This window comes from Agelaius phoeniceus, chromosome 6 (genome assembly GCF_051311805.1).
Source record: "Agelaius phoeniceus isolate bAgePho1 chromosome 6, bAgePho1.hap1, whole genome shotgun sequence".
Lineage (NCBI taxonomy): Eukaryota > Metazoa > Chordata > Aves > Passeriformes > Icteridae > Agelaius > Agelaius phoeniceus.
In genome coordinates, this window is record NC_135270.1 from 14,989,255 (window position 1) to 15,014,767 (window position 25,513).

A 25,513-nucleotide genomic window follows, 5' to 3' on the forward strand; every position below is an offset into this window, starting at 1 on the left:
CTCTGGTTATTTTGTCTTGATTATTTATTGAAGGATGGCCAGTACTTGCAGCCAGAAACTGCTTTGTGGGCAGTTCTGAAAGAGACAAATGTCCTTTCATTACAAGTGTAAGCTTGTACCTACCAATGAGCCAGAGATATGAGAATACAGGATTTTTTTTAATAATCACAATGAAATCAAACAAGGGTATTTATCAAATGGAGGCATGGGGAGAAGGCCTTTATAAGGCCTAATTTTGCTCCCAGGGTTTCAGCCAAACCTACTGAGGGCATCTTTCAACTGACTGGCATCCCTGGGCCTCTTCTCATGGATTCCAATAGCATTCAAACAGTAACTCAAGGCAATGATAAAGCTCCCATTGACTCCAGTCAGAGCAAAGATGGGGCTCAAATTATCTGGACTGTATAGAAACCTACCTTGTCATGAATGGTTATTTAAAATCTACAGCAGATGCTGAAATGTTGATTGCTAGACTAAGAGCTACAAAACAATTAAAAACCTGTTTTAAATAATAACAGAGTTTGTGCAATGTAGTATTAGCCATCTTTCAAGCAGCCAGTAATTGTTTTCACTGCCTCCTAAAACAAGGTACTGAATGAAAGCTATGGAAAAACCTCCTGAAGAAGCCTTTGTGGCCAATGTGACTCACTGATTTTGGCAAGGAGTGCACGACCCACAAAACAGGAGCACACTCCAGCACTGATCGTTCTCATCTGGCCAGGAGCATCACAGCAGGAATTCTAATCCAAATATAATTTTATTTTCTACAGACTGTCAGGAAGTCTTTATGGGTCTGTGACTTCTGGCCCATTAGAGCAAAATGTTGTTACAGAATATGCAATGGAATTGGATTAATTCTCAGTTGCACTAAAGCACTCTACACTGAGCTGCCAGAGAGGTCTCAGAAAGTAAGTGTACATGAAATTGATAGCTTGTACATAGTTTGTCTATAATAATTGATACCCTAGACATTATCATTAAGGGGGTGGACTCTTCTTGACTCTCCATAGCTTTTCAGCAATATCATTTTAGTAGTCTACAATCACTGACTTCTTATTGCACTTCCCATAAAAGGAATGAAAATACCCTGACATCCAAATTATTACCAACAAAGTGCCAATATGTGACCATATCTAATAGGATATTTCCTCTCAATTTATTTTCATTATAATTATCTTCTTTTTTGCAATTAGACATCAATATTAGGGCATACTCCTTGATCACTTTTTACGTCCCCACTTTAAAATAATCTGGTTCCTATTTTTCATCCTCCATCCATAATTTCAGGGAAACCATGCCAAAAAATAAGTCAAGTTGCTTTCTGAAAAATTCTGTATGATAATTACTATATCCATCACCCTCCCTTAATTCTAGAAAGCAAATGTTTTAAACTGCCATATAAGTTCCTCCAGAGCAGATCAGAAAAACTAGTCCATACCTCTTGTGCAGGAGTAACTCTGTTGGAGGAGAAAAATGCATTCACACTGCATGAAGGCAACCACACAGTGACATAAATATGGCCACAATCACCTTAAATTTTAATATTTTAACAGGCATGGTTTTACACATCTCACACATGTAGAAAGCACAGTTAACAGAAGACATCAGTCAGTAAACTGCTGATTGTTCACACCTTAATATGCTCACTATCCTGATCTGAGGCTTTGCACAAGTCTCATGGAGCTAGCAAGAGTTTTTTCAGAGATTAAGACAAATCATTTGTATAAGATGGTAATGGACACAAACTCCTAAGCAACACCCCTAAAACCACATTATAAGCTGCCTTGAAATACAATCTGCCATTTGGTGTCCATATACAGCCTCATGAAAACCATTTAATTTTTGGGCAAGGGCAAGCAATGCAAAATGCAAAGCTGCTGGATAGATTACTTGCAGGTTTCTGACTTACACACCAGCAAAATCAGCCTCTGTGTGGTGCTGGAACCAGACTGCCTTTGTGACATGAACACAATGGAGTTTTCATCATGTTTTTGAAACGAAATTATACATCTAGAAAATACCAAATTCGCCAAAAAGAGAATTTAAACTCTACTGCCTCTTCTGTTTGTATTTACTGCTATCACTGAACAACAAAAAGCACACCCAGCAAAGGTTGGGTGTGGAAGAAAGCAGGAAGACTTGCAGGGCACTGAGTATCAGATGAAACTTCATGCTTTACTGTCAATTTTCATGAAATTCTTAAATAGAAGTATAGGGTGATCCAAGTGGGAAAGGAGATCAAAGGGATCAGACTGCTGTTTAGATACAGGAGGCCAAAGACACCAGAGGATAAAGCAGGAAAACCATTTTGCATAACAAATATGTTCTAACAAAAAAAAAATCCTTTGAGACAAAGACAAACTGTGGAGTTTTTCATCCAAAAAGCAGCAATAGTTTCAAGGCATGTCCAAAGGATCATCTCTATGTAATCATATTTATGCTACTGCTCTTGCTTCTGCTGGGATTCAGAAGACAAATGATTGCAATATCTTCCAGTTAACTTCCCTGATGTAATAAATGAATGCACTGCAACTTGCTGCACCCTATAAATTCTTGTTATGAATGCAAAGCATTTTTGACAGCAGCCAAGATCCTAATACAATCATAAATACCTAAAGTCCAGTCACAGATGTGGAATCTATTACAGACAATATTTCTAAATGTTAATAGCTTGAAATTTTATTTCAGGTTATTCTTTAACTTCTTTAATACCCCTAGTTTGATAAAACTCGCATGCAATGAACCACTACAGACTGCCAAGCATTAAGAAAAATAGGACATTTATTCACCTTACCTGTACTGGCATAGCCCAAAGGTTAGGGCAGAGGAAGAAGAACCACATCAGCTGATTTGTGTCTATGGCAACCAGGTTACAGATCTGGCCTGCTGTCATCTCCCCCATAGACATGTTAGAAGTTGAAAGCTGCATAATTTTATTGTATATTTTTGTCTGGAAGAGAGATCAAAAGGTACTAGCATACAGAAATAATATGAGATTTCTAGCTCCATCTAAACCCCAGGCCCAGCACATTGAGGGTGAACAATATTTCCAGTAACTTGAGTGAAAAGAATAAAGTTTGGCCTTTTATGTTATTTCATAAAATTTAAAGCTACTCATCTTTGCTGACACAAAGCACAATGCTGTTACCTGCATTGTAGTTGTCTAAGCACTCCCTTTTTGCATCCCTGTGCATCAATGAGAGAATGAAACCTTTACTGCCCAAAAATGCCCAAGAACACATTAGCAACTTCATAGTTAATCAAGCTAATGTGGTTCTTGGGTATTTTTGGGCAGTAAAGGTTTCACTCTTTTATTGATTTACACCTCCAGCATCTCCACAGAGTGCCCTTCCTGTAACTAACACTAAGATATTATTAGATTCAACATATAATCCTTCATGTATTATAATCTTTGTTCTTTTTCTCTGGCAATTGATTCAGGACCCATCCAACCTCAGCACAATGTTCCTGGCTGACAACATGGCTACATTTTGCTTAGAGAACTCAGTTCCATTACACAGTTTAATTCACAGACAGTGAATGTCTCAGGTACAATTCTGTACTGAATTAAGCAGTTGCCTCAGTGCAGAATCAGGCACCAGGTATAAAAATAACACAATACAGAATAATGAAAACACACTTTTACCAGCTAGTTTGGCAAAAATCAAATAGGGAACACTGAACAGTGGCAGATTTACACAGGACAGGAGGAGAGAAAAGATTTAAAGAAAAAAACATAGAAGAAAAGTATAAAAATATTGGCAGGGAAACTGCCATTAACACTGATCTGCTGCTTAGAATGATGACTAAAAATTTTCCAATTTGACTAGTCCAACTGGCATTATCTAGACTTCCAATATGCAGAACAGCAAATACAAAGCTTTTCTTAAAAAAATTTATTTAGCACTCTTTTCCAACTATTCCCCTATTGCACTTGCTTTGGTCCTTGTATTTTTCAGTCATTTGCAGCTCTTCCACTTGATACAAGTCATACAAGTCAAATTCTTTTTGTTTGGTTGGTTTTTTTTGTTTTGTTTTTTTTTGTACTTGCGGGTCAAATTTTTTTTTCCTGTAGAATTTTTCTACTTCAGTCTAGTCAGGCAAAACCAATGGATGGAAACCAGAAGTCTGTCAGCTGACAAGTGCTTCCAAGTGTAAGATCAAAAGAGAATTAAACAATTAAGCTGCTATTGAAAGCATCCATCCATCATGGAGACTCCCCACAGGATCTATGCAGCTCAGGGGATAAATAATGTAACCTATAAGTTACACTAAGCCTGGATTTCATGCTGTCACAGGGTAGGTTTCAGTCAGTGCCTTTGGCAATCCCACACTGTAATCTTACACCAAATTCTCTCATTTCCAGGCACAGAGCTTTGTATGCTACATCAAACTTTGATCTGTAGTTGTCAGCTATATAACAATTAGAGACCCCATTTTTGCAATCTGACTTTTGTTCAGTGCTTACAGACTCCACCATACCTGGCAGATTTTGTGGCACGACCCCTGGAATAAAACACTGCTCATGCATTGGGAATACAGCCTATCCTTCTGTCCAAAATTTATTTACAATACATTTTAAGGATGTTTTATTTGCATTGGATGTGACATTACCAAAAAATGCCTTTGAGATGGGAGAGATGCAGGTCACACCTAAATTACTTCATAGGTTACATTCAGTTTTACTGTCAGCGAATTTTTGCTTGAAGGTAAGAAGAAATACAGAATTGGATATTGAAAATAAATATTTATATAGAGTCATCAAAGTAAGATGCAACAGAAGCAACTGAGGGCTAACACAATTTCTAACAGCAATGGTACATTCAATACATTTCAGCAGAGAAGCATTTCAGAATTCAACAACTATATAATTTATATTTACAACTACTTGTTTATGAGGGTGTGAAAAGGTTAATTAGTAATATATTGGGTACCTGTATTGCACCTCTCAAGTTGATTCCTGTTTCAATAGCAACATAGTATGATGCTTGCAGAAATGTTCTTTGCAATAGAAGGGCAAAAAATAAGAGTACAGCCAAAACATAAGCATTGGACAGGAACTCTTGTGATGAAATAAAGAAAACACCAAGAATTTTAATCTGCAAAAAGAAAGAAAGTTAAAAATCAGGTGCAATGGCAATTTGCATAATTAATAAGCAGAGATAATCAAAGTTTATTACTTTGAAAGTGCTCCCAACCTTGTCTGAAACTTCACAGTTTAATCACTTGAAACAGTCTCATAACATGCCAACTCTGTAAGCTTCACTCAAATGCAAAATGATGTTTATAGGATTTCTGATATCCTTCCAAAACTCTAGGACACTCCATATGGTCATTTATTAAAAAATGTGCACTGCCCATCATCTAAAAGGAACATCCTTTGGGAAAAATTACTCTCTTAATTTTAACACCTCAGGTTACTGAACACTAAAAATGACCTTCAGAACTGGCAAAAACCACAAAACTCCTGGAACCATGCAAATTATTTTGGCCTGCAGAATCTTGTTCACTTTTATATATGGTCATTACCTTCTGACAAGCTCATGAGATCATCAAAGTGCATTTTGATGCATGCCTACAGCTCAATGGGAAAACAGTGCATTTATTTCAGATTATATTTAACAAGCTGACATCTTTGGTGCCACAACAAGTTGAGAGGCTGGATCACCATGAGAAGCCTTCTGTAACTAAAATGTCTCCATCTTCCTCCTTTTCCTCTTGGCTCCTTCAAAACTTTGATTGCTGGATTGGGCTTCCATTAAAGGCAAACTTAGGAAGATGAATCCTTCTATTCCCTTTCAGAAGGCTTCTTGCATTTAACATTCCTGCTGTATCCCTTGCTCAGCACATTTTTTCTTGCCTACATAGTTTCTTTGCTGTTGAAGTTTTCACAAGTGCTATAACACTTAATCAGCTACATTTCACAAATTCTCAGTGTCTGTACATTTTATTAGATCTGATCTGCACCTTGCAGTTAACTTCATAAAAACCCCATATGTCAAGTTCATACAGAGGCAGAATTTAGGTTTTTAAGCTGTTCTTTTGGCTGAGCCAGCTGGAAAAGGAACAAACTTCTCCCTACTCTTATTTATACCCTGGTTGCTCCAACCTGCACACTTCTGTTGCTTACTGTGCACTAGCTGGGGAGCTAACTGGATTTCTTCCTGAGCCAATTCAAATCATTGAGATAAGAAAATCAGCCCAGGAAAAAAATAACCAGCCAAATGAACCAAAAAAGTGTCCAAGTAGTGCCAGAGATATAAAGCAAAGAAGAAAAGAGGAGCAGAAATGACAAGGAATGTAAAAGGAGAAAGATTTTAAAATCTGTATTAACTGTAAAACTCTGAACAATTACAGTACATGCCAGCCAGTATAGTTCAGATAAAGAGATGTTTAACTGCTATTTTACCTATTTGCACCCTGAAGGGATTTTAAAGCCCTAATTTATTACTTATCCCATAGCAATTCATAGGCTACAGCAGCATTTTATATTACCCATAGTTTCTAGTACACTAAAAATGAGTTTCTCTTCCAGATTATTTACAGCCTTACAAGTTCAGGTTTTTAGTGCTGTCCTCCATACACATCTGGCTAGTACTGCTAATCTCTGCAGCTAATACCACTTTTTACTGTATGTAAAAGAATACTTTTTTCCCACAACTATGTTTGTCAAATCATGCTTGTCTAGCAATGAGATTCCGGTGCAGCACTGATTCCCATCAAAACATTATATAAGAGACAAGGAGGGAAAGTGAGATGAATATTCTCATCCTTCCTTCTAATACTCCCTTGAGAGAATAAGAGGACAAACATACATCCATAAAGATCACACACTTGCTGATAGCAAGATGTTTGCCAAGCCTCAGATGCATTATCAGGCCATTATGGCTTAGTGAGCATATCTGTGTTTAAGCTACAACAGGTTCTACACACTCTTGTCAGCCTGCAGGAAACACAGAAATATCTGAACACTTCCTGAACCTATCACATAGAAGGCAAATAACCTTGTTTGAGACAGAAATAGTTGACAGAAACAATTAGATGTTTTCTTTTCAGAAATGGCTTTGGGAATATTCAGTGTCCCACCTTCCTGACAACTTCAGGGTAACACCAATTCTTAAAAGTTGCTCTAACCAGTGAAAGGCTGAGCAAAAAGCTGCCATTTAAATGCATAAAGACTCTAGACTCAAACAATCTTAGTGTCAATACTGGGCTTTTTGCTATGCTGGGCCCTATGACTTCTAGAGCTTTTTAAATAATGAGATTGCTGCATCTCTGAATATGTTCTGTCAGCAGCCACTCCTAATACTGGAACTGCTAATTCTAACACTGCAATGTGGAAGATGCTAGCAACAAATGATAAAGGTTATCATTCTGTCAGTCTCTTCTTCAGTGTGAAATGATTAACGCTCAGAGAAATCTGTGTCATAGGAATGTTCTGGGGTGGCCATAAATATTGATACTGTAGTTATAAATAAACATGAAGAGCATGACAGAATTTAAGACACTGTTGTGCTCTGACTAACTACAGCACTAACTTGAGCAGTTAATACTGCCTGTGACACCCATGTGATCTGAGTTACAGCTCCATGGTGGGTTATATCTGTCACAAAGGACATGAGGAACAGAGCAATTATTCTATCTCTTTGCCTTCAGTTTCACAAAGAGAATTTCTCTTTGAAAGATACAGTTGACTCATTAAAATATCTCAATCTAAATATTTAAGATGTAGCTGGGTAGGAGATGGGTAAAATCACCCTCCATTGCACTCACAACTTCTGTTACTTATCTGATTCTGTCCCACTGTGTGGCAACTCTTTCCAGTGCCCTGAAACTCAGCAGCACACCAAGCACAAACACTGTTTGCCCCACTTATCATCACCTTCATATGACAGCATTTTAGAAAGCTTGTTTCTCACACCTGTGAGGCTCACAGGGGCAAAGGATACGGCAAGGTTTTCCTCTTTTGACTCATTACAAGCAGGGATATAGCATTCCTAGCAGTAGAACTGGTGTATTTTCTTCCAAAACAGACCAAGTTGGCTCGGTATGTGAACATACATGGGAGCCCTCCTGAACACCCCAGTCTGCTTCCAGAGAGTTTGAATAGAAGCTCTTCATTGGAAAGCTATTTCATCTCACCCAGCAAAAGCAATTTTCAAACTTAAATGTAGTTAGACGCTTACCAGAAAAAAACCCAACAATGTCAAAACATAAGGAAACATAAGGAAAACATAAGCAGAGTTAAAATACACCCTTAAGTGCCACCTGTGGACTATGACCATCAGTGAATATGGCTGTTAGGTGATCCCAAATTGATGTCCATGACAACAGTGAGGTACTGCTCAGCTAGTGAGTGAGGAGTCTAGGCTGGTGAAAATCTGCTAAGGGCCTATCAGGACTAGACCTGAACCTTTTCTTTTTCACAGAGAAGCAGTAGCTGACAATTTTAGAGGAAAATTAAATAGGACAATCTGTAAATTATATCAAATCACAATTTCAGCTGAAACAGTCCCAAACAAATTACTGAAAAGCAGAGCTCAAGAGCTTCCACAGTACTTTGCTGCAACATAGTAGTGTAGTCTTAATTTTCTCATTTCCTGCTTTAACTGGTTTCCACTGAACCTACTCACTGTAATAAAGTTTCCAAATATTAGGATAAGGGTTGCAAAATGGACAAACAGTTAATTTTAGCCTGAGGCCTTTGTTAAATTTTCTGCACTGCAGCTGATGGACTTCAATATTTACAGTGGATCTAATCCAAAGAGTACTTAAATGGATGGGTATATTTCCATTAGTGTCAACAGACTTTAGAAAAAGTCTTATATCAGACACTAAGTGAGCTGCAGAAATAAACTGATCTATCTCATAGAAATCCAGCCTGAGTGACCTCACCTTATAATGAAAAGATCCTTCCTGAGTTACATTTTTGTTTTTAGTTAATCAAGAAATATGTCTGCTTCCTCTTGGAGAGCATTCATTTAAATACATCCTCTAAAAATATGTTTCAGTTGATCTTTCAAAACTAACCTCCCCAAAGGCACTAGAGGGAATGCTTGGTCACAGTTAAATTACTTGGCATTTTATGATGATGAAAAAACTCTGCTTTAATCCTCTTAGACATCCCTCATTTTTAGAAATGAAAAGCCAAGCCTATTAAAAACACACTTTTCCTTTCTGGAAAGCACTCAGTCACAGACTTGATTCAATCTCTACTCAAGACTGCACCTAAATTCCTTATGATATTGATGAGATTCTGGATATGCTTCAGTGTTCTCTTGAATGAGGTTATTTTCCAGAATACAAGGCTGACCAGATGCATGGCTCACATATTTTGCCCCAAAAGAATCACAGAGTGGATCAGGTTGGAAGGGACCACTGGAGATTATCTAGTCCAATCTCTCTGCTCCAGTAGAGTCATCCCTGAGCACATGGAGCACATGGCACAGGACTGCATCCCAACTGCTCTTGAGTATCTCCAGGGAGGGAGATTGCACAACCTCTCTGGACAACCTGTTCAAGTGCTCAGTCACCCACACTGTAAAGAAGTTTTTCCTCATGTTCAGGTGGAACTTCCTGTGCATCTTTCCTGCCATGGGCTCTTGTCCTATTATTGCTTGGCGGCACCAAGCAGAGCCTGGCTCCATCTTCTTGAGATCCTCCCTTTGGATATTTATATAAATTGATGATGTCCCCTCCCAGTCACTTCTAGAGGCTGAACAGGTCCAGCTCCCTCAGCCTGTCCTTGCAAGAGATGCTCCAGTCCCTTAATCACCTTTGCTGCCCTGCACCGGACACCCTCCATCACAGTACAAGGGTGGGTATCAGGCAGCACATTCACACTGGCACTGCCAGCGCTCACAAACACAGCAGAGTTGCTTTCCTTCCTGAGGACAAACAAAACAGAGTCACAGCATCTGTTTTTGGACTCCTCTCTTTTGGTGACATTTTGACAGTACCTGTGGGCGGATGGTGTTATTTCCTTTTCCAACGTTGTGAACAATCCCCGAAATGCAGAGCGGCCCAGCGAATCCAAGCAAGTCAGCCAGAATACGGAACGTGCTGCTCAGGAGTAAGGGTCTTCCAAAAGCACAGCAGAGAGCGCGCCAAATGGACCTGGATCCTTGGGGAGATGATGATCTTTTGTTCTGGTCAGAATTAAATTAAAATTCGTAAGAATTATGTTATACATTATCCTCAGGTCTGATAAATACTTGGTATTCTTATCACTGCTTTAATTCATTGACAACCATTTGTAATCTCTCAGGTAGAAAGCAGAGGAACTACAACTATTGTTTCTTTTTGTAGAGTCAGAACAAAGCAATAATTTGCACTTCTCTCCACAAAAGGAACCATAATTTCTTTCCTACCCTTAATAGGGATCAAATAAGTGTGTTGTTTGTGGCCTGCTGAGGAAGGAAAAAAAAGAGGGAGGGAAGTGACAGGTTTTTGTTCTCTGGTGAACACAGAGACTGGAAGCATACACTTTTTAGGCAGGATGCAAACAAGTTCTCTTAGAATCCTGTACACACTCAGCTTCCACTGAGGAGTGAATATTAATTTGGACTGAGATAGTTTCAGCCTTAAACCCTCCTATGGACAAACTGTAACTGAAATAACATGGAAAAAAAAAATAGCCCTGCAAGGCATAATTAATACAGACTGTGTAATTGAATGTTTCCAGGGTCTTATTAGGAGGAATAATGGTGTTCAGTGAACACAATCCATGATTACTTTCCACATCAAAATAGAGGCTGTACACATTTTACCCACATTTAACCAGTAATGTGTTTGACATGCATGTTTGATTAGAGAAACTTCATTATTTGTACGAAGTACAACTGAGAATGTGGTCTCTTGGTATATGGACTGCCATGCCAATGAATCCTTCATTTGCATCATATCTGTTTATATCTCTTCGTGTCATGCTTATATGATAAAAAGTAATGAAAAACACAAGCTCTGAGTAAGCAAACAGACATAATTCCATGCTTTGCGTACCTTCTGTGCTTCAAAGGCCTCATTAAGGCGAATGTAATTGGTCAGAGCTCTCATAGCAATGGGAAGCTTGCCTATGGTTTTCAAGTCTATTGGTTTTTTATGGGCAGTCTTGATGAATGTGTTCATCCACCAGTATGTTCCTTTGGATAACAGATTCACAAAGGGCTGCAGGAATCGCACACCAAGATCCTGGAGATCCTCAGGAGGTTTAACTTCTTTAGGAGTTTTGAAGAAAACATATCTCTGAAATCCAGAAAAATGCCAGCAGAATGTGTAGAAAATATAAGTGCACAAAGAATAGATAAGGATATTGCAGATAATCAATGAATCAGTCTTGGTTTCTTAAAAGACATTCAAGTACAACCAATACAGCAATCCAGTGTCCTCAGGTACTGAGGATAATCAGAGGCATCCAGTCTAGAAATAAGTAATTCTTATCATTCACTATGACTCTGCTTATGGTGCAAAAATTTGCATACTTGCAGGGGAAAAAAACCCCAAACCACCTTATAGAAACAGATCATCATGGCTGGGAGACCTTCAAGATCATCCAGTACAACCACCAAGCCAGAACCACCCTAATCACCCCTACACCATATCTCCAGACACCTCTGGAATATTTCCAGATGTGGTGACTCCATCACCTCCCTGGGCAACTTATTCCAGTGCCTGCCACCTGTTTCAGTGAAAATTTTTTTCTAATAACACTAATCTGAACCTCTGTGGTGCTACTTAAGACCATCTCCTCTTGTCCTTTCACTTGAGACATGTCAGAAGAGACACCCCACCCCCCACCCCGCAATTATTTAAACAGGACAGTCCAGCAGCACGACATGGGACACAGGAGCTAAAGCACAGCCCTGAGGTTATCACTAGGATTCATCTCCCACACCACACTTCTTCACATTTGTTAGCTCAGAACATGGAGCTACTGGTGCTGCAGCAAAAAAAAATTACATGGGAATATTTCTTTCCCTCCTAAATTTAATTTGTGTGCAGAGTTGGTGAGTGCCAGCTGAAGGGAACTTTGGAATTTATGTATCCAGCAGTCTCCAAAGTCTCAGTTTAGATTATGACTGCAGACACTGCAGAGGAAAAAACAAATATAGATGGAAGGAACCCTAGTAGCCCAAATAAATCACTTATTGTGATTGTCTCCTGGAAAATGAGAGATGCTATTTGAGTGTCTAAGATATTCTCTGATAGAGCAGACAATTCCTTTCTACCAGTCTTCTCTTGCATCAGAAATACTTGGCTCTCATGACTGAAACAGAATAATTTAAAAAATTACAGCAAACTCGAACAGATGAAATTGATCTTAAATTATCAACAACAGAGTCTGGTATTTTTTGAAATTACACATTCATCTGGTCTAGTAAAATACTATTAACCCTTGACAGTCAAATAGCCAAATTTCTAACTGGATTTTTCATTCTCCTGAAACACATTTTACACCAACTACCTAGAAAAGGGATTAAAAAAATACCAATAACCCAAAAAACAACCAATAAAAACCACAGAAGGAGACTTCTAGCATAGTTACTTACCCTCACCCTGATGACATTGATTTCTACAGCTAGTAGCATTCCATAAAGAACAACCAAGAGTCCCGTGAGGCAAAATCGAAGCTGAGAAAATCCAACCCCATTATCACAGAACTTCACAAATTTGATGGTTTTAGTTATGAAAGCTAAAGTCCAGTAGAACAGCAATGCTGTAGAGAAAAGACCCAAACAAATTAACCAGCTCCATGGTTGCAAAAATATACAAAGGCATCATAAAATATAATTAAAGAAGAATTAAACAGAACATATAAAACCAGAGAATTGCCTTTCTCATGTCAAACAGAACCCTAATTTAATTCCAAAAACATTAAAATAGTAAGATAATGTTAGTTTCTAATGCCTTTTCTATTAGATTTAGTGAGATCTCATAAGTTTCACCAAGTGAAGTCTGCTGAAGGAAATTTCATCTGCTGTAAAACTGTGTCCACATGATCAGCTCAAGGGATGCTGTTGCTCCAAAAGTGAAGGTGCCTGTGAATAATGTTCTTCAGATTTGGTTAATGCTACAAGACTGCTATGAATGTGGCTTGAAGGAAAATTCCCTGTGAATCTCTGGGATGCATCAGGAACAGGTATTAAAATACTTTGTCCAAACTGCTGCTGCGCTATCATTCAACAAAAATTCCATTTATGTAATTCACAATGTAGATAAAACAGTCACATCAAGGAAGGATATTCTGGCATTCATGGAATACAACTTTCACTTTTTAGTGTTCTATGAAACCTCTTGTCTCAAGGTGCACATCCTACCATCAGCTGCAGCTAAATAATCCATGGAATAAGCTCTGGTGGCTTGGAAGCACACCCCATACCATTCATTACACCATAAGCCAGGTCCTGTTCCCTAGTCCTAAGGAAATGCCTTCCAGGGTTATATTCTTTTAAATAAACCTTTCATTGCTGCTGTATCTGCCATGGTGCAACAGATGGAATGAGCTCTAACTGCCAAGAAAAGCTTGGATGTGCTTTCCAAGTGTCTTGCTGAAACACCACAGAAAGAAGACTTCAACCAAGGCATTAGCAACTCTAAGTCTAGCTTAAATATAGATAATCATCAGGAAGTTCCATAAATTTCAAAGAATTGGTGGTGTTCCAGCTATGCTGAGGCACCAGAAAGCTCTCTGGAGATGTGCTCTGGGGCTACCCTTCCAAGCAAAGCTAAATTCAATGTGGAGAATCCATGTGAGATTTAGGACTGCCAGTCCTGCTTCTACAGAAATCAAGTTAAAACCTCTTCTTTTAATGAGGACAGTGAATGGAACAGTACAGGAACACTGTGCATTAGGACATTTGCCAAGGGAGCCTCTCTTCCTCTAAAATTAAGAGGCCTGTTCATAAGAGGATAACACTGAGTAGTCAGTATTTGCACACTGCACTTCAGTGGCCGATGGTTGGAGAGGGTTTTAAAGATATATTAGATGTACTTACCAAATTTTTCTTGTAAAACTTTAGCATTTTTTATGTGAGGCTTCCTACCATCTTCCCAACTTAGATTGCATCTCATCCTGTTTCAGACTGCTTCCTTCCTTTGAGGCACTATCCCTCCCTATTTGCAGTACTTCTGACTATAAAGTCTCACTTCATCCAAGAACTACATTCCATGCTGTTCTACTCTTAACCACCTTTATCTGTTAAGCCTTGTTTTGTTTCCTTCTTCCAACAACAGGCTGAGAACACATCCCTCTTGGAATAAAAGGGACTTAAACATTGTACACTGGAAATATCCACCAGTGGAGGACTTCCAAAAAAGCAACCAAGCCAACAGGCATTTATGTGTGTCTTGGAATTATAAATAAGAACTAGCAGAGCCATTTTCCTATTCAGGGCTTAAATAACAGTCCATATGACCCTTTATTACTATTGTTATAATGTTAATTTATCTTTTATCTAAGAAGTATTATAAAGTGCCAAACACAACATTCAAAAGTCACACTTCCTTAGAAGCATTTGAATTTAGTTGGCTTTTCACTTTTGAATACAAGTGTATCTAATCTGATCTGGAGAATGCTCACAGGCCACTCAAGGCTCCTTGGAAAATGCAATTGTAGCTCTGTTCCTTATAGATGATGTTTTTATCATCTGGCTGGTGAGTACATTTTGGCTGAGAGTTTTTAGAAATTATCTCTGAGAACTTAAACTGGCCTGAACTGCAAAGTGATCAGACCACAAAGGCATTTACTGGATTGCTTTAGACCTATTCTACATGCCTGAACGAGCTTGCTTTTTCTTGGACCATGTAAGATACCTCAACCCACACCACCAGGATGTAGATTCTCACCTGGGCCACACCTCTGAAAAATAAGGCAATGTGCAGCTCAAACTCTTCTACACCTTTATTGAATTATGCCCAATCAAAAAAGCCACACATTTAACTGGATGGGATTTATTAATTAACCTGTGCCTGTTTGGAGAGAAATTTTTTTGTACTAAGCAATATTTTTATGCAAGAAATTTCATTTTAGAGAATAAACCAATTCCGAGGGAAACAACTACAATGCAAAGGAACAAAAATGTTGAATCAGAAAAATAGATCCCTGTCTAGTAGTAGTAAGGTGTAGGCACACAGTTTGTGGTAATTGGGAGTGGGGCTGCAGCAGAACCTTATGGTTGGGCTACAGCTGTGCAGGACAGGTGGATAATATTGAAGGTAATGAGACCTGGAGTGCCCAGGTGCACTGACCAATCACCAAAGGGAACAGAGGGCACACAGGTGAAATGCATGAATGTGAGGGGTATAAAAGATTGGGCTAAAGAACCAGAGAGAGCAGATGCTTGCAGCCTTCTGAAGTGATGTGACTCTGTATGGGTTGAAGCTTTCTGAAATTGTATGGTGACACTGTGTATTGTGGCCATATCAACTGTGACATATGCTGTGGCATATACTGTAACAGTAGTCATATAATTAAGATTAGTTTAAAAAAAAGGACAATTTTCTAAAATGAAAAAATTTATGTGTTCCCACACTACCACCCATTTCAGATTAACACCTCAAAGTCCTGTTGTTATCTCATAGTTTTCTCCCACTATTAATTTTTGAGTTTTATTTATCTTTAAAACAAAGAAACTAACTTTAAAAATAGTGGAATCAGATGCTATCATTCAGTCATGTATTTTAAACGTTGAGAAAGCAGCAGATTTTCCAATCCAGTCTGAAAACTATTCTAAAATGAGTCCTGCTTAACTGTACAAATGTTATGCAACCATGTGGTGTAAATAGCATCAAAATTAGTATTATTATGAGAGTGCCCTGGTAAACAGCACTACATGGGAACAGCTACATTTGTTGAAATATAATTAGAGACCAAAATCATACAGAAAAAGAACACTTTCAGACCAGATCTAGGTGCTCCAATAGTTGGGTCACTCAACTGCATTCATGAACTCAATTATTAGCTTCAGTGAATAAATATTCCAAACCTTGTCAATGTTTTTTGATAAGAAATACTAAGAATTACTACTTCAAAATAGCCAAGTGCCTGGGCTAAAGCTGAAAGGCAGGGTTAGGATCAACAGAGGAACTCTGAATCCTCCATTTGCATACCCAAGGAAACACACTAATCCCCACATCTGTCATGGTATCTGCCTCTCACTTGCTCGTGAAGAGCCACAAATGGATTTGGTTTCTTCGAGGTACAGAGTGAAAAGCATCTTTAAGAAACAACATATCTCAGAATTTCATGGGATTGGAAAATTTCACCCTGTTCAGAATTAATGATCAGACCTTTAAGGCTCCACTGCACTGCATCAGTCAGAGTTCCCGTGCTGGGTTTAAGAGTTTTTGGATAAGGCCTCTGTTAGTCTTTGTTTTAAGCAGCTACCAACTCTTTGCAGCTGTGAGCATTCATCCTGCAGCTGAGGCAGATGATGCCCTGCAGTTTGCTGGAAATTCACTGATGCTCAGAAGCAGCAAGATGTCACATCAGCTCTTCTACTTTGCTCTGTGTGTTTGCAACATTACATCTCTTCTGTATGAGCCCAGTTTCCCATACACCCAGCAAAAAGCTTATCACCAGCTTTAGCTTTCCCTCCTGGTCCTCATTTACCTCATAAAATGAGGCTCTAAAGCAAAGCTGCTTCATGACCACACTGCACTCTAGTGGGTTTACAGGTGAGTAAAGGTATAATTTAACTATCCATACTGGGCTCACTTGCATAAAATGCTCATTGTCTGGTCCCAGATGTCAATACTGAGTAGTTGCAATTAAGATTGAAAGATAACTAACAATCCTCCCAGTTTGTGCAGTTAGGAACAAAGGATAGAGACTTCCAGAAATGTCTGTCTTAGGACAAATAAAAGAAAAACAAAAGAAAAATAAAATAAAAATCAAAGACCATCAGCTTGTGAAGATTTTGGACTAAAATTCAAATCAGACACTAAGTGGGAAAGACTGTGATGGTCTGAGTTTCTTTTTCATCTAAGAGCTATTAGGACCAGATTTTCTGAGAGAGTCTATTCCTTGGAAATTCTTGCAAAATTAAAATTCATCCATAATACTTAAGTGTTGGTATTTGTTGGCACAACTTTTTAGTATTCAAGTATTGTCCAGAGTTTATCCAGCATCAGCACTCTAAACACTGAAACACATTATCATAAAAAAGAAATCTCTACTGAGCAGGAATTATGCAAAAATGGGTAATCAACTACCAGCTGTAACTTTGCTACCCTTCTCAAAGACTTAACAGCAGGAATGTGGCGGTGACACTAAATTATTTAACATTGTATTATACATCTGAAATAACAACAAAAAGCCCAAACAACAAAACAACCTAAAAAACAAAACCACAAAAACCACTGCTTGCTTTACAGGCAACAGTAACAGGCTAGCAATGCTTCCTGAGACATAATGTCTTCCTGTGAGAAAGCATTAAAAATACTTTGTTGATTATTTAAAAAGCAACTAAATGACCTCACCTGTTCTTAAAGGATAAAAAAGATCCTACTTAAAAGAAAGGTAGAGGAAGAAAAGCAGTCCCAAAGGAGAAGACATAAAGGTTGCTAAGCCTGGACAGAAATCTAAGTCTTTGGAGAGGAATTTTTTTTCAGGAGTTACAGCCTATTTCCGCAGAACAGGACTCTCACTTACCCCAACATGTAAATCAAAATAATCTTCAATATGTAAAAGCTTTCTCAAATCTACTTATTACTGACTTTTCCCCACCTGACAAAAACTAGAACAAAACTTTGATACACAAGACAAACTTTAGCAGGATCTATTGATACAGAAATCCAGCTCAAACAAAATTTGATGAGCCAGAACCAAAGAAATAACAGGTGACAGGATGTGACTAAACATGTAGCCATCCCCAGCCTGCAGTCTAACTAAACAGATGAGAACACATGAACAACTGCATGACCACCAGAAGCAGTGGATTTTCTACAGCTACAGTTTATTCACAATCTGGCAAAATACAGAGTAAACTAGGTAGTTCTCATTCATAGCATTTTCCATTCAAAAGGCCTTAAAGCAGTTTTCAAAGGGAGTTTTAGGAACATGAAGCAAGAGCAAGCAGGCAGAGTAATATATTCATGCCTGAAAGTCAGGGATGTCATTGCTTAGCTCCTTGCATATTTCAACAGACCACGCACACCAAGATTTCTTCATTCTTGCATCATGCCTCCACACAACAGGCTGACAAGGGGGTTTGGATTTAGAGTTAACAATTTCCCACGCTACTTTTTCCACAAAAGCAGTTTTTCCTAGAGAAGTCTTTGGCTCATTGAATCCCTGAGAACATTACACAGACTATTATTAGAAGTTAAAAGCATTAAAAAGAATGAAATGTTTGAGCATACACAGAAGGGTAGCTTTGGTCATAGAAGACTGCAGTGACCTTTCACCAAGGAAAAAAGACACAGCACCACAGCCACACTTCCAGGTGCATAGATTTTGAGACATACCTATTAAGAGTTTGGGGAAGTTGGATGTTTCAATATTGTGGTAATAGACAACGGATGTGATGGCTGCCAGGAATGCCATTCCAGCTGGCATGTACAGGTGTAAGTGGCGGGATTCAGAAACCCTTCAAAACAAAAAAATATCTGTTAAAGTCAAACCTCTCAGCTATTTAAATGTTTCCCTTTTAATTCATGAACAGTATCTTGCTATGATGTAGGATTTTCTAGAATGACTTATGGATGCAAACCCCTCCAAGTTTTAATTGAATTTCTGCTCCTAAATCACACAGTTGGATTTCAAATTCCTCCCCTGTGCTGAAAATGAAAGGTGTGTACTCCTATTTCCTACTGAAATCATTGGAACACTTGTTTAAATTAGGACAAGCAGCTCATCTACAAAATGAGAAAAGTTAATTTAAGCTAAACTAGTTTGGGAGCTGTCCATCAAAATATGCAGATAAGACCAACTGACAGCACAGTTCAAGATTTTCTACAGAAGCATTTTGTGCAAGTGTTTCATTTTTTTCAGTTTCAAAGAAGGAACAGCACCACAGCACAGGATTTACTTACACTGAGGTCTGTCTTCAGTGACTGCAAGCCAACAAAAAACCCCCTATAACAGAATCATGCACTCTTATGGTCTTTGTCCTATAAAGCAAAACTCTGCAGATGCTTTGTTTCAGGTAGCAGCAGAAGGGGTCCTGTCAAATACAGCCCTTTGGGAATATTGGAATTGTTGGGCAATGTTGTGTGTTTGTGCAGCATTCAATAGAAATATGTTTTCTCCTCCTCCTTCTTCCTACCCATTTTCTCTTCCTTCCCTCTCCCCTTTTGTTTCTTTCACAAAAAGAATCTAATGCCCTAAGCTATCAAGGGCTACAATTTCCTCTGTCTCCCAGCCAGCTTCACCAGAAGGAGACACCAAGATGACTTCAGGACATAAACATTTAGGAAAATTGACACCGTGTCCTCTGAATGGATTTCTTCTTGCTGCATCAAACAGTACTTTTGTGGAGTTTGGAGACACAAGAAGAGCTGTGCTGGGAGGGAGATGAAAGATATCACAGAACATCACATTCCTGAGAGCAGAACATCACAAATGTCTAGCAGAACCATAGGAGCTCAGGACAACCATTTCCTGCATTTCTGCTCTAGAAAGGAGAGCCTTCCCTCAATGATGACTGCGGTGAACTCTGCAGAGCTGGCTGAAGCCATGCTCACAGCCTGTCATGAACACTAAATTCCTCTTGCTGACAATAGCTGGATGTCAATACATCAAAATGAGAAAAGATCCTCTGAAATTCATAGTAATGCCAGGAGGTTATGTACACCAGGTCTGAATTCTCAGCAAGGATAAAAAAACCCAACAAGAACAGATTTCTTCAGACAGCCTAAGCTTCAGTAGGTAACACTGCAGCAGTGGGAGGCTTTTTAAAATCTATTTATTCCACAGTTGCTGGAATTCCCCTATATAACTGTACCTCCAATAGGCCGCTTCTGTTGCTGAGATGCCAAAGCCTTTAGCACCCAGTTGCTGCCAAAAGAACTCACCAGCACAATCCATTTTGGTTCTTAGAAAGCTGATGAATATCAAAACTCTGCTCTATTCACTGGAGCCCTCACCAGCCTGCTGAGTGCTCGGGAAGCACGACTGTGGGTTGGCACTCCCCCAGCAGAGCTCCGAGCTTTGATTCTCATCAGGTGACACCTATTACTTAACAGCAGTGTTCTGAGTCAAGTTAAATAGCAAATAAACATAATGAGAGGCATTGCTAACGAGAAAAATAAAGGAGAAAACTCAAAGCAGGAGATTTTGCTCTGAGCATCCCACACTCTGATAACTCTGAATAAGCAAGAGAAAAATTCCTTTAAAAAAAACTGGCAGCGAGAAACATCCTATTTATATAGGTTTAAGAGAAGTTATAATAATAATGATGATATCATTTTCTACACCAGAAGTCTGCAGTGCATTTCACACTGGTTGGTGGATACTTGTTATATAGATGGCTAATCAGGGAGTTTTTGTCCTATTTAATTAGGAACTTCCATTTCATAATCCTTGGGTTCAAATTCATAATGATCACGAAAAATCATGCCTCTCTTCGTAGAAAGAGATCATATTCATTGTTATATAATTAGCTTCTCCATAATAAATCACTCTCCTATACCACTTGTTTCACTTGAAATATTTTTTTTTCCACAGATTTCTGTTTAGTGACATCCTAAGCTGCATAAAGGATGATAGTTCATGCTCACATAATATCAGCTGCTCTGCTCCGAGTAACATAGGAGATATAGTGCACAGTCACCAGAAGAAACCCTGTGGGGTGTGACTTAAGCCCAGCAGATTCATTCCTCTTATTTAGATGAAAAGAACTCAGTTTGGGGGTGAATGGTGTGACCTACTGTGTACATGGGAGTTCCTCCTAAGTAACGACTGTGGGATTGGGTCCTTGGACATAAAACATATCATGAAAATGTCACCATCTGCTTGAATCATCAGGATTTATCTATGATTACTCTTTGGAAAGATAGTGTCATTAAGCTGAACTAAAAATGATTAAGGTCAGTTGTGCCTGTGTACATCACTTGGCAAGGTCTGTGGAATTTCTGATACAAGGTTGGTAGGTTAACCACTAAGAAAACAGATTATATGTTCATAACCACAAGGAATATCATTTAGATGAGGACTTGGACAAGGAGGAAATATCTGCCCTGAAACCTTTAAACTGCTCAGTGCTACCAGGAGAAGGCAGACAAACACTTACCCATCAGACACTATGCCCTCTGCAATTTCACACACCAGCACAAACAAGAGGATAAAAGTCAGTATCCAGCGTAAATTGTGGCCAGGAAAATGAAGCCATGTGCTATGATGTATATGTACTTTGGAACTCTGACTTCCCCATCCTAAAAGAGAAAGGAGAATTATAGAGAGCTTTCTTTACAAGAGTGACACACAAAGTTCCTGCTTACAAAAAAACCCCACACCATATATGTAACAACCTTGCATACCAACATTGACACAGCTGTGTTGTTAAACACACATGCATTTGATTATCATCAGAACTGTGCTCTCACTGTCTCACTTCATATGGAATAAAATCAATAATTCAGACAGGACACAGCCTTAAATTCCTATACTTGTAGCAACTTACTATCAAGAAATAACATGCACTAAACATTTTAAAATCTATTCACAGCTTAAATGAACAACAAATTAACGTTTTGACAAATACACACAAACACTCTAATAAATGCACAACTTATTTTCCCTTTAATTCTTTTAAAAATAAAAAGGATAAGGTGTGAAATTTTATCTTGCTAAAAATTAGCAATACTGAGAGATTCCAGATAGACGCAGGGAACCCTAAGCAGCTGATCCCGTTTTCACAGTCGTGCTGGCTGCTATTTCCCCACCGGACCTTTTCCCATCCCCAGGAGCGAGCGTTACTCCAACCCGTGCCGTGGCTCTCCGCGGGCCGCTCCGGGCTTTGGACGAGGGCATCCGGAGCAGTGACAGCCCCGTGCGCTGAACCACCGGGCCACCTACCGGTCCCGCCGGGCTCGTGACATTAAATCGCGGTACCCGCCTCAGGTACCGCAGAAGCCAGCGGGGCAGGACCTGTAATCAGGGGGGGCTGCCAGGCGGCTGTGACCCCGCAGTAATTGCTGGGGGTGATACTTCATAACGCAGCACTTACTTGTCAGGTTTCCTGGGCTTTAATAGCACATTTATTTCTGCTCCTTGCCCTGTACCGGCAGGGCAAATCCTGCGGTCTCTTCCAACATCACCCGTTCCTGCCCTGCCTGCGCAGGGGGTTTCACCTGCGGGGAGCCCCGCGGGCTGCCCCGACAGACGGAGACGGGCCCCGCAGCCCGGGCGGACAGCGGGCGGTGCGGGGGCTGCCCGGGGAGAGGCGGCCGCCGGAGCATCCCGCAGCTCGCAGCGCATCCCAGGAGCGGCGCAGCCTCCCCGCGCGGCACGGGGGCAGGGCCAGGCCGGGGGACACGGCAAGGGGAGGCCAGGCGGGCGGGGGGAACGCGGCACACGCGCGGGGGAGGGAAACCCACGGCGAGACAAAGCCGGGCGCGGGGACGCGGCAAAGCAGCACCGGGGGTAGAGAGGCAGAAGGAAAAGGAGGGCAAATAGGAGAGGCACAGGCGGACAGGGGAAGGGAGAACCGCAGGCACGCACCGATGAAGAGGATGGGGAAGGTGATGAAGAGCAAGAAGACGTGCGGCACCACGTTGAGCGCATCCACGAAGCAGCCGTTGTTGAGCACGCCGTGGTCCACGTTGTAGGCGGTGGAGTTGCCCTCGTCGCCGCAGAACGCCAGGGCCATGGCGGGACCCTGCGCGCAGCCGGGCGCCGCCTCCGCCTCCGCGCACATCAGGCGGGGCCGGCGCGGCCGCGGCTCTGCCCGCACCTGCCGGGAGCGGCGGCGGCCCCGGCCGCGGCCCCGGCCCCGCGCTCCGCCCGCCCCGGCCCCGCTCCGCCCCGGCACCGCCCCCGAACAGCCCCGAGCGCCGCGCTGGGGGAGCGCTCGGCGGGGACGGGGGCGGGACGTCCCTCCGCTGACGCGGCTGGGACCGGTGCGAGCGCACCGTGACAGCCCTCGGTACCCCAGAGCATCAGACCCGGGTTCCAGGGCTCTCGGGATCGGTATTGAGCGCTTTATGCATCGCTAACATGACAGAACATGAAATATCCAACTAAATTAGTGATGACAGGAATTACAGATTACGGAAAGTGTGTTCTTTCAACCTTGTCGGCTTTTGCTTTTTTCTCGACTGTGATAAAGATATTATTAGATTAAGTCACGTATTCAGCCATGCCTTCCTCCCAAAGGAGACCTCAACATTACATCCTGAACAGCTGTTGTGTTTGTGACTTACCTTTTTTTACCCCTAAAATGAGTTAAACCCTGTTTTTCCCCCTCCACCAAGACTGCCTGAGAATCAGATCATTAATTTGAGTGGGCTCCAAATCACTCCCCAAGCATTTTTATGTACACCAAAGTAATCTACCAATCAACATTTCCAACTCCTTTTTTTCTTGAGTGGAAGTTAGGCTCAACTGAGCCAGTGCCAAACAAAAACTCTAATCAAATATCTCTCTGCTAGGGAATAGCACTGGATAGTAAAATGTGATGTGCATCAGAAATCTGCACCTGGCACACACTTCCCAGCACAGGCTGAATCAGTGTCCAAGATTCAAATATCTCTGGTGTGTAGCCATGAAATAATCAACAACTCAACAAAAAGAGTCCACATATCCAGGCTTCACTCTTCAAAATGCAAAAGCTACAAGTTGGCTAAATGCCTCTAAGGGAAATGAACCCATAAATGAAAAATTTCCTTCTTCCTTCAACATAACATTCAATTTCTAGGACAGACAGCTTCACTAATAGACCTGAAAATTACTTTTGTCATGCTACTTTTATTGATCTTGTTGTTGGACAGGAGCAAAGAAAAAGCAATTCTCTGCATGGAACGTTATTTCCTATATATGGTCTTTTGGAGCTACAGCAGTGTGGTTGAGAATAAAAATTAAAAGACAAACCCCAAGCCAAATCCTGTGTATATGTATTCTCAAATGTGAAAGTTACACCCACGCTGGAAAGACTATAATTATTTTAAGTTTTGGATGGAATCCAGCATTCATTTGAGCTTCTGGTCAAGCTCAGCTCTGCTACCCTAATTGTTATTTAATAAACAGTATGAGCAGTTTATATGCAGATAATTTAAAAGTAATTTATATTTTAGCATTTCCTGAGTCCCCAAGTGACACAAGATCTCTGTGTTACCATGAACAAAGAGCAACAATGAACTCTTGGCAGTTTACACTCTGGAGGCTGAAATCATGGTTAAGATTTGAAGAAGAAATAACCGTGGCCAGAGAATTTTACACAGAAATTAAAGTTTTCTCTGAAGAAATCCAAGAACTGAGCTCACATGCCCAATCTCTGCATGTTTTCTGAACCTACAAGGTGCTGATCACAACATTTAAAAAATGTCTATCTCAAACAAAAAAGTCGGGAAACTCGATGGTTTTGAATTTGAAATTTATCTTTCCAATGATTTTCAGACATAGCCTGGATTGCAAAATTAATGTGGTGGTTTAAGATTAATGTTCTCAGTTCATTGTTCTCCTACAACAGATCTGCTCCTGTCACAGAGCTAAAGTTGAGTCAGAAATGTGTTGGCATCCTGAACAGAGAGATGCTGGATTAAATGAGGAACTAATGACTTAATGAAAAAAACCCAGTGTGACAGAAATCAAAACAGTTGGTAAACTGAAATTGGTAAGGTGAGCATTCATGACAATAAACAGGGACAGACACAGACACCCAAACTCTTTAAATAACTCACACTTCCAATAACAATGTTCCAGTTTTGTCCCTACTGTTACAATGAAATCAAGTGGGTAATCTGGACAAATACAGGTCTTGCTTACTAAAGCATTAAATAACGATTTCTTTTTCACTCACAAATGGTAAAACAGCCATTTTGTGCCTTCACAAAATAATGCTAAAACATAGTTTGATCCTTTTCTTAGGAAAGGCTTGGATGTGATTGTGGCATAAAAGGAATGGACTTCCTTACCCAGACTATCTCTGCTGCTCCTGTGGGCTTTGGAGCAGGTCACAGCAGAATGGTTTCTCTCAAAACATTTCATGAAGCTTTGTGAAAGCAAAATTCCTTTTCAAAGTACAGAAAAGGCAAAGAAAATATGAACCCAACAGGTAGCCATGTTTACCTGCATGTTGCAAATGCAACCTGATTTTCCACTCAAGTCCCTTTACATCTTATTTCTCTTACTCCTGACTTTTCCCATTTGACAAGAAGTCAGTTTCCTATTTCATTATTTCAGTGTATCTATTAGAAATGAAACATCAAGTTAGATGCTGGCAGACACTAGCACATTCAGTAGGTGACTGGAAATATTTTGAAAGCATTTTGATTATATAAAATTGATTTCCAGAGCGACAAGGGCAATATTTTTAACTCAAGAAAAAAATACTTTTTATGCTTGCCTTGGAATTTG

General features: G+C 40.1%; 1 protein-coding gene across 3 annotated transcripts in view; it reads right to left on the reverse strand.

Moving 5' to 3' along the window:
• ABCC8 (ATP binding cassette subfamily C member 8) overlaps window positions 1–22,959 on the reverse strand; it is a 73,328-nt gene extending 50,369 nt beyond the window's left edge. Inside the window, exons 1-8 of one of the 3 annotated variants that reach the window (XR_013182718.1) lie at window positions 22,661–22,959; window positions 21,231–21,372; window positions 18,466–18,587; window positions 12,549–12,715; window positions 11,002–11,244; window positions 9,960–10,148; window positions 4,935–5,099; window positions 2,795–2,950 (exon numbers count right to left, since the gene is read on the reverse strand). Coding sequence is in view for 2 of the 3 variants with exons in the window: in XM_054634622.2 (XP_054490597.2) it covers window positions 2,795–2,950; window positions 4,935–5,099; window positions 9,960–10,148; window positions 11,002–11,244; window positions 12,549–12,715; window positions 18,466–18,587; window positions 21,231–21,372; window positions 22,661–22,856 (1,380 nt within the window). In the remaining variant the exon portion in view is untranslated. Of the gene's footprint in view, window positions 1–2,794; window positions 2,951–4,934; window positions 5,100–9,959; window positions 10,149–11,001; window positions 11,245–12,548; window positions 12,716–18,465; window positions 18,588–21,230; window positions 21,373–22,166; window positions 22,388–22,660 lie in introns of those variants that run through there. The other 2 variants (XM_054634622.2, XM_077179868.1) reach the window with 2 other exon arrangements.
• Between the last annotated feature and the right edge of the window lie 2,554 nt (window positions 22,960–25,513).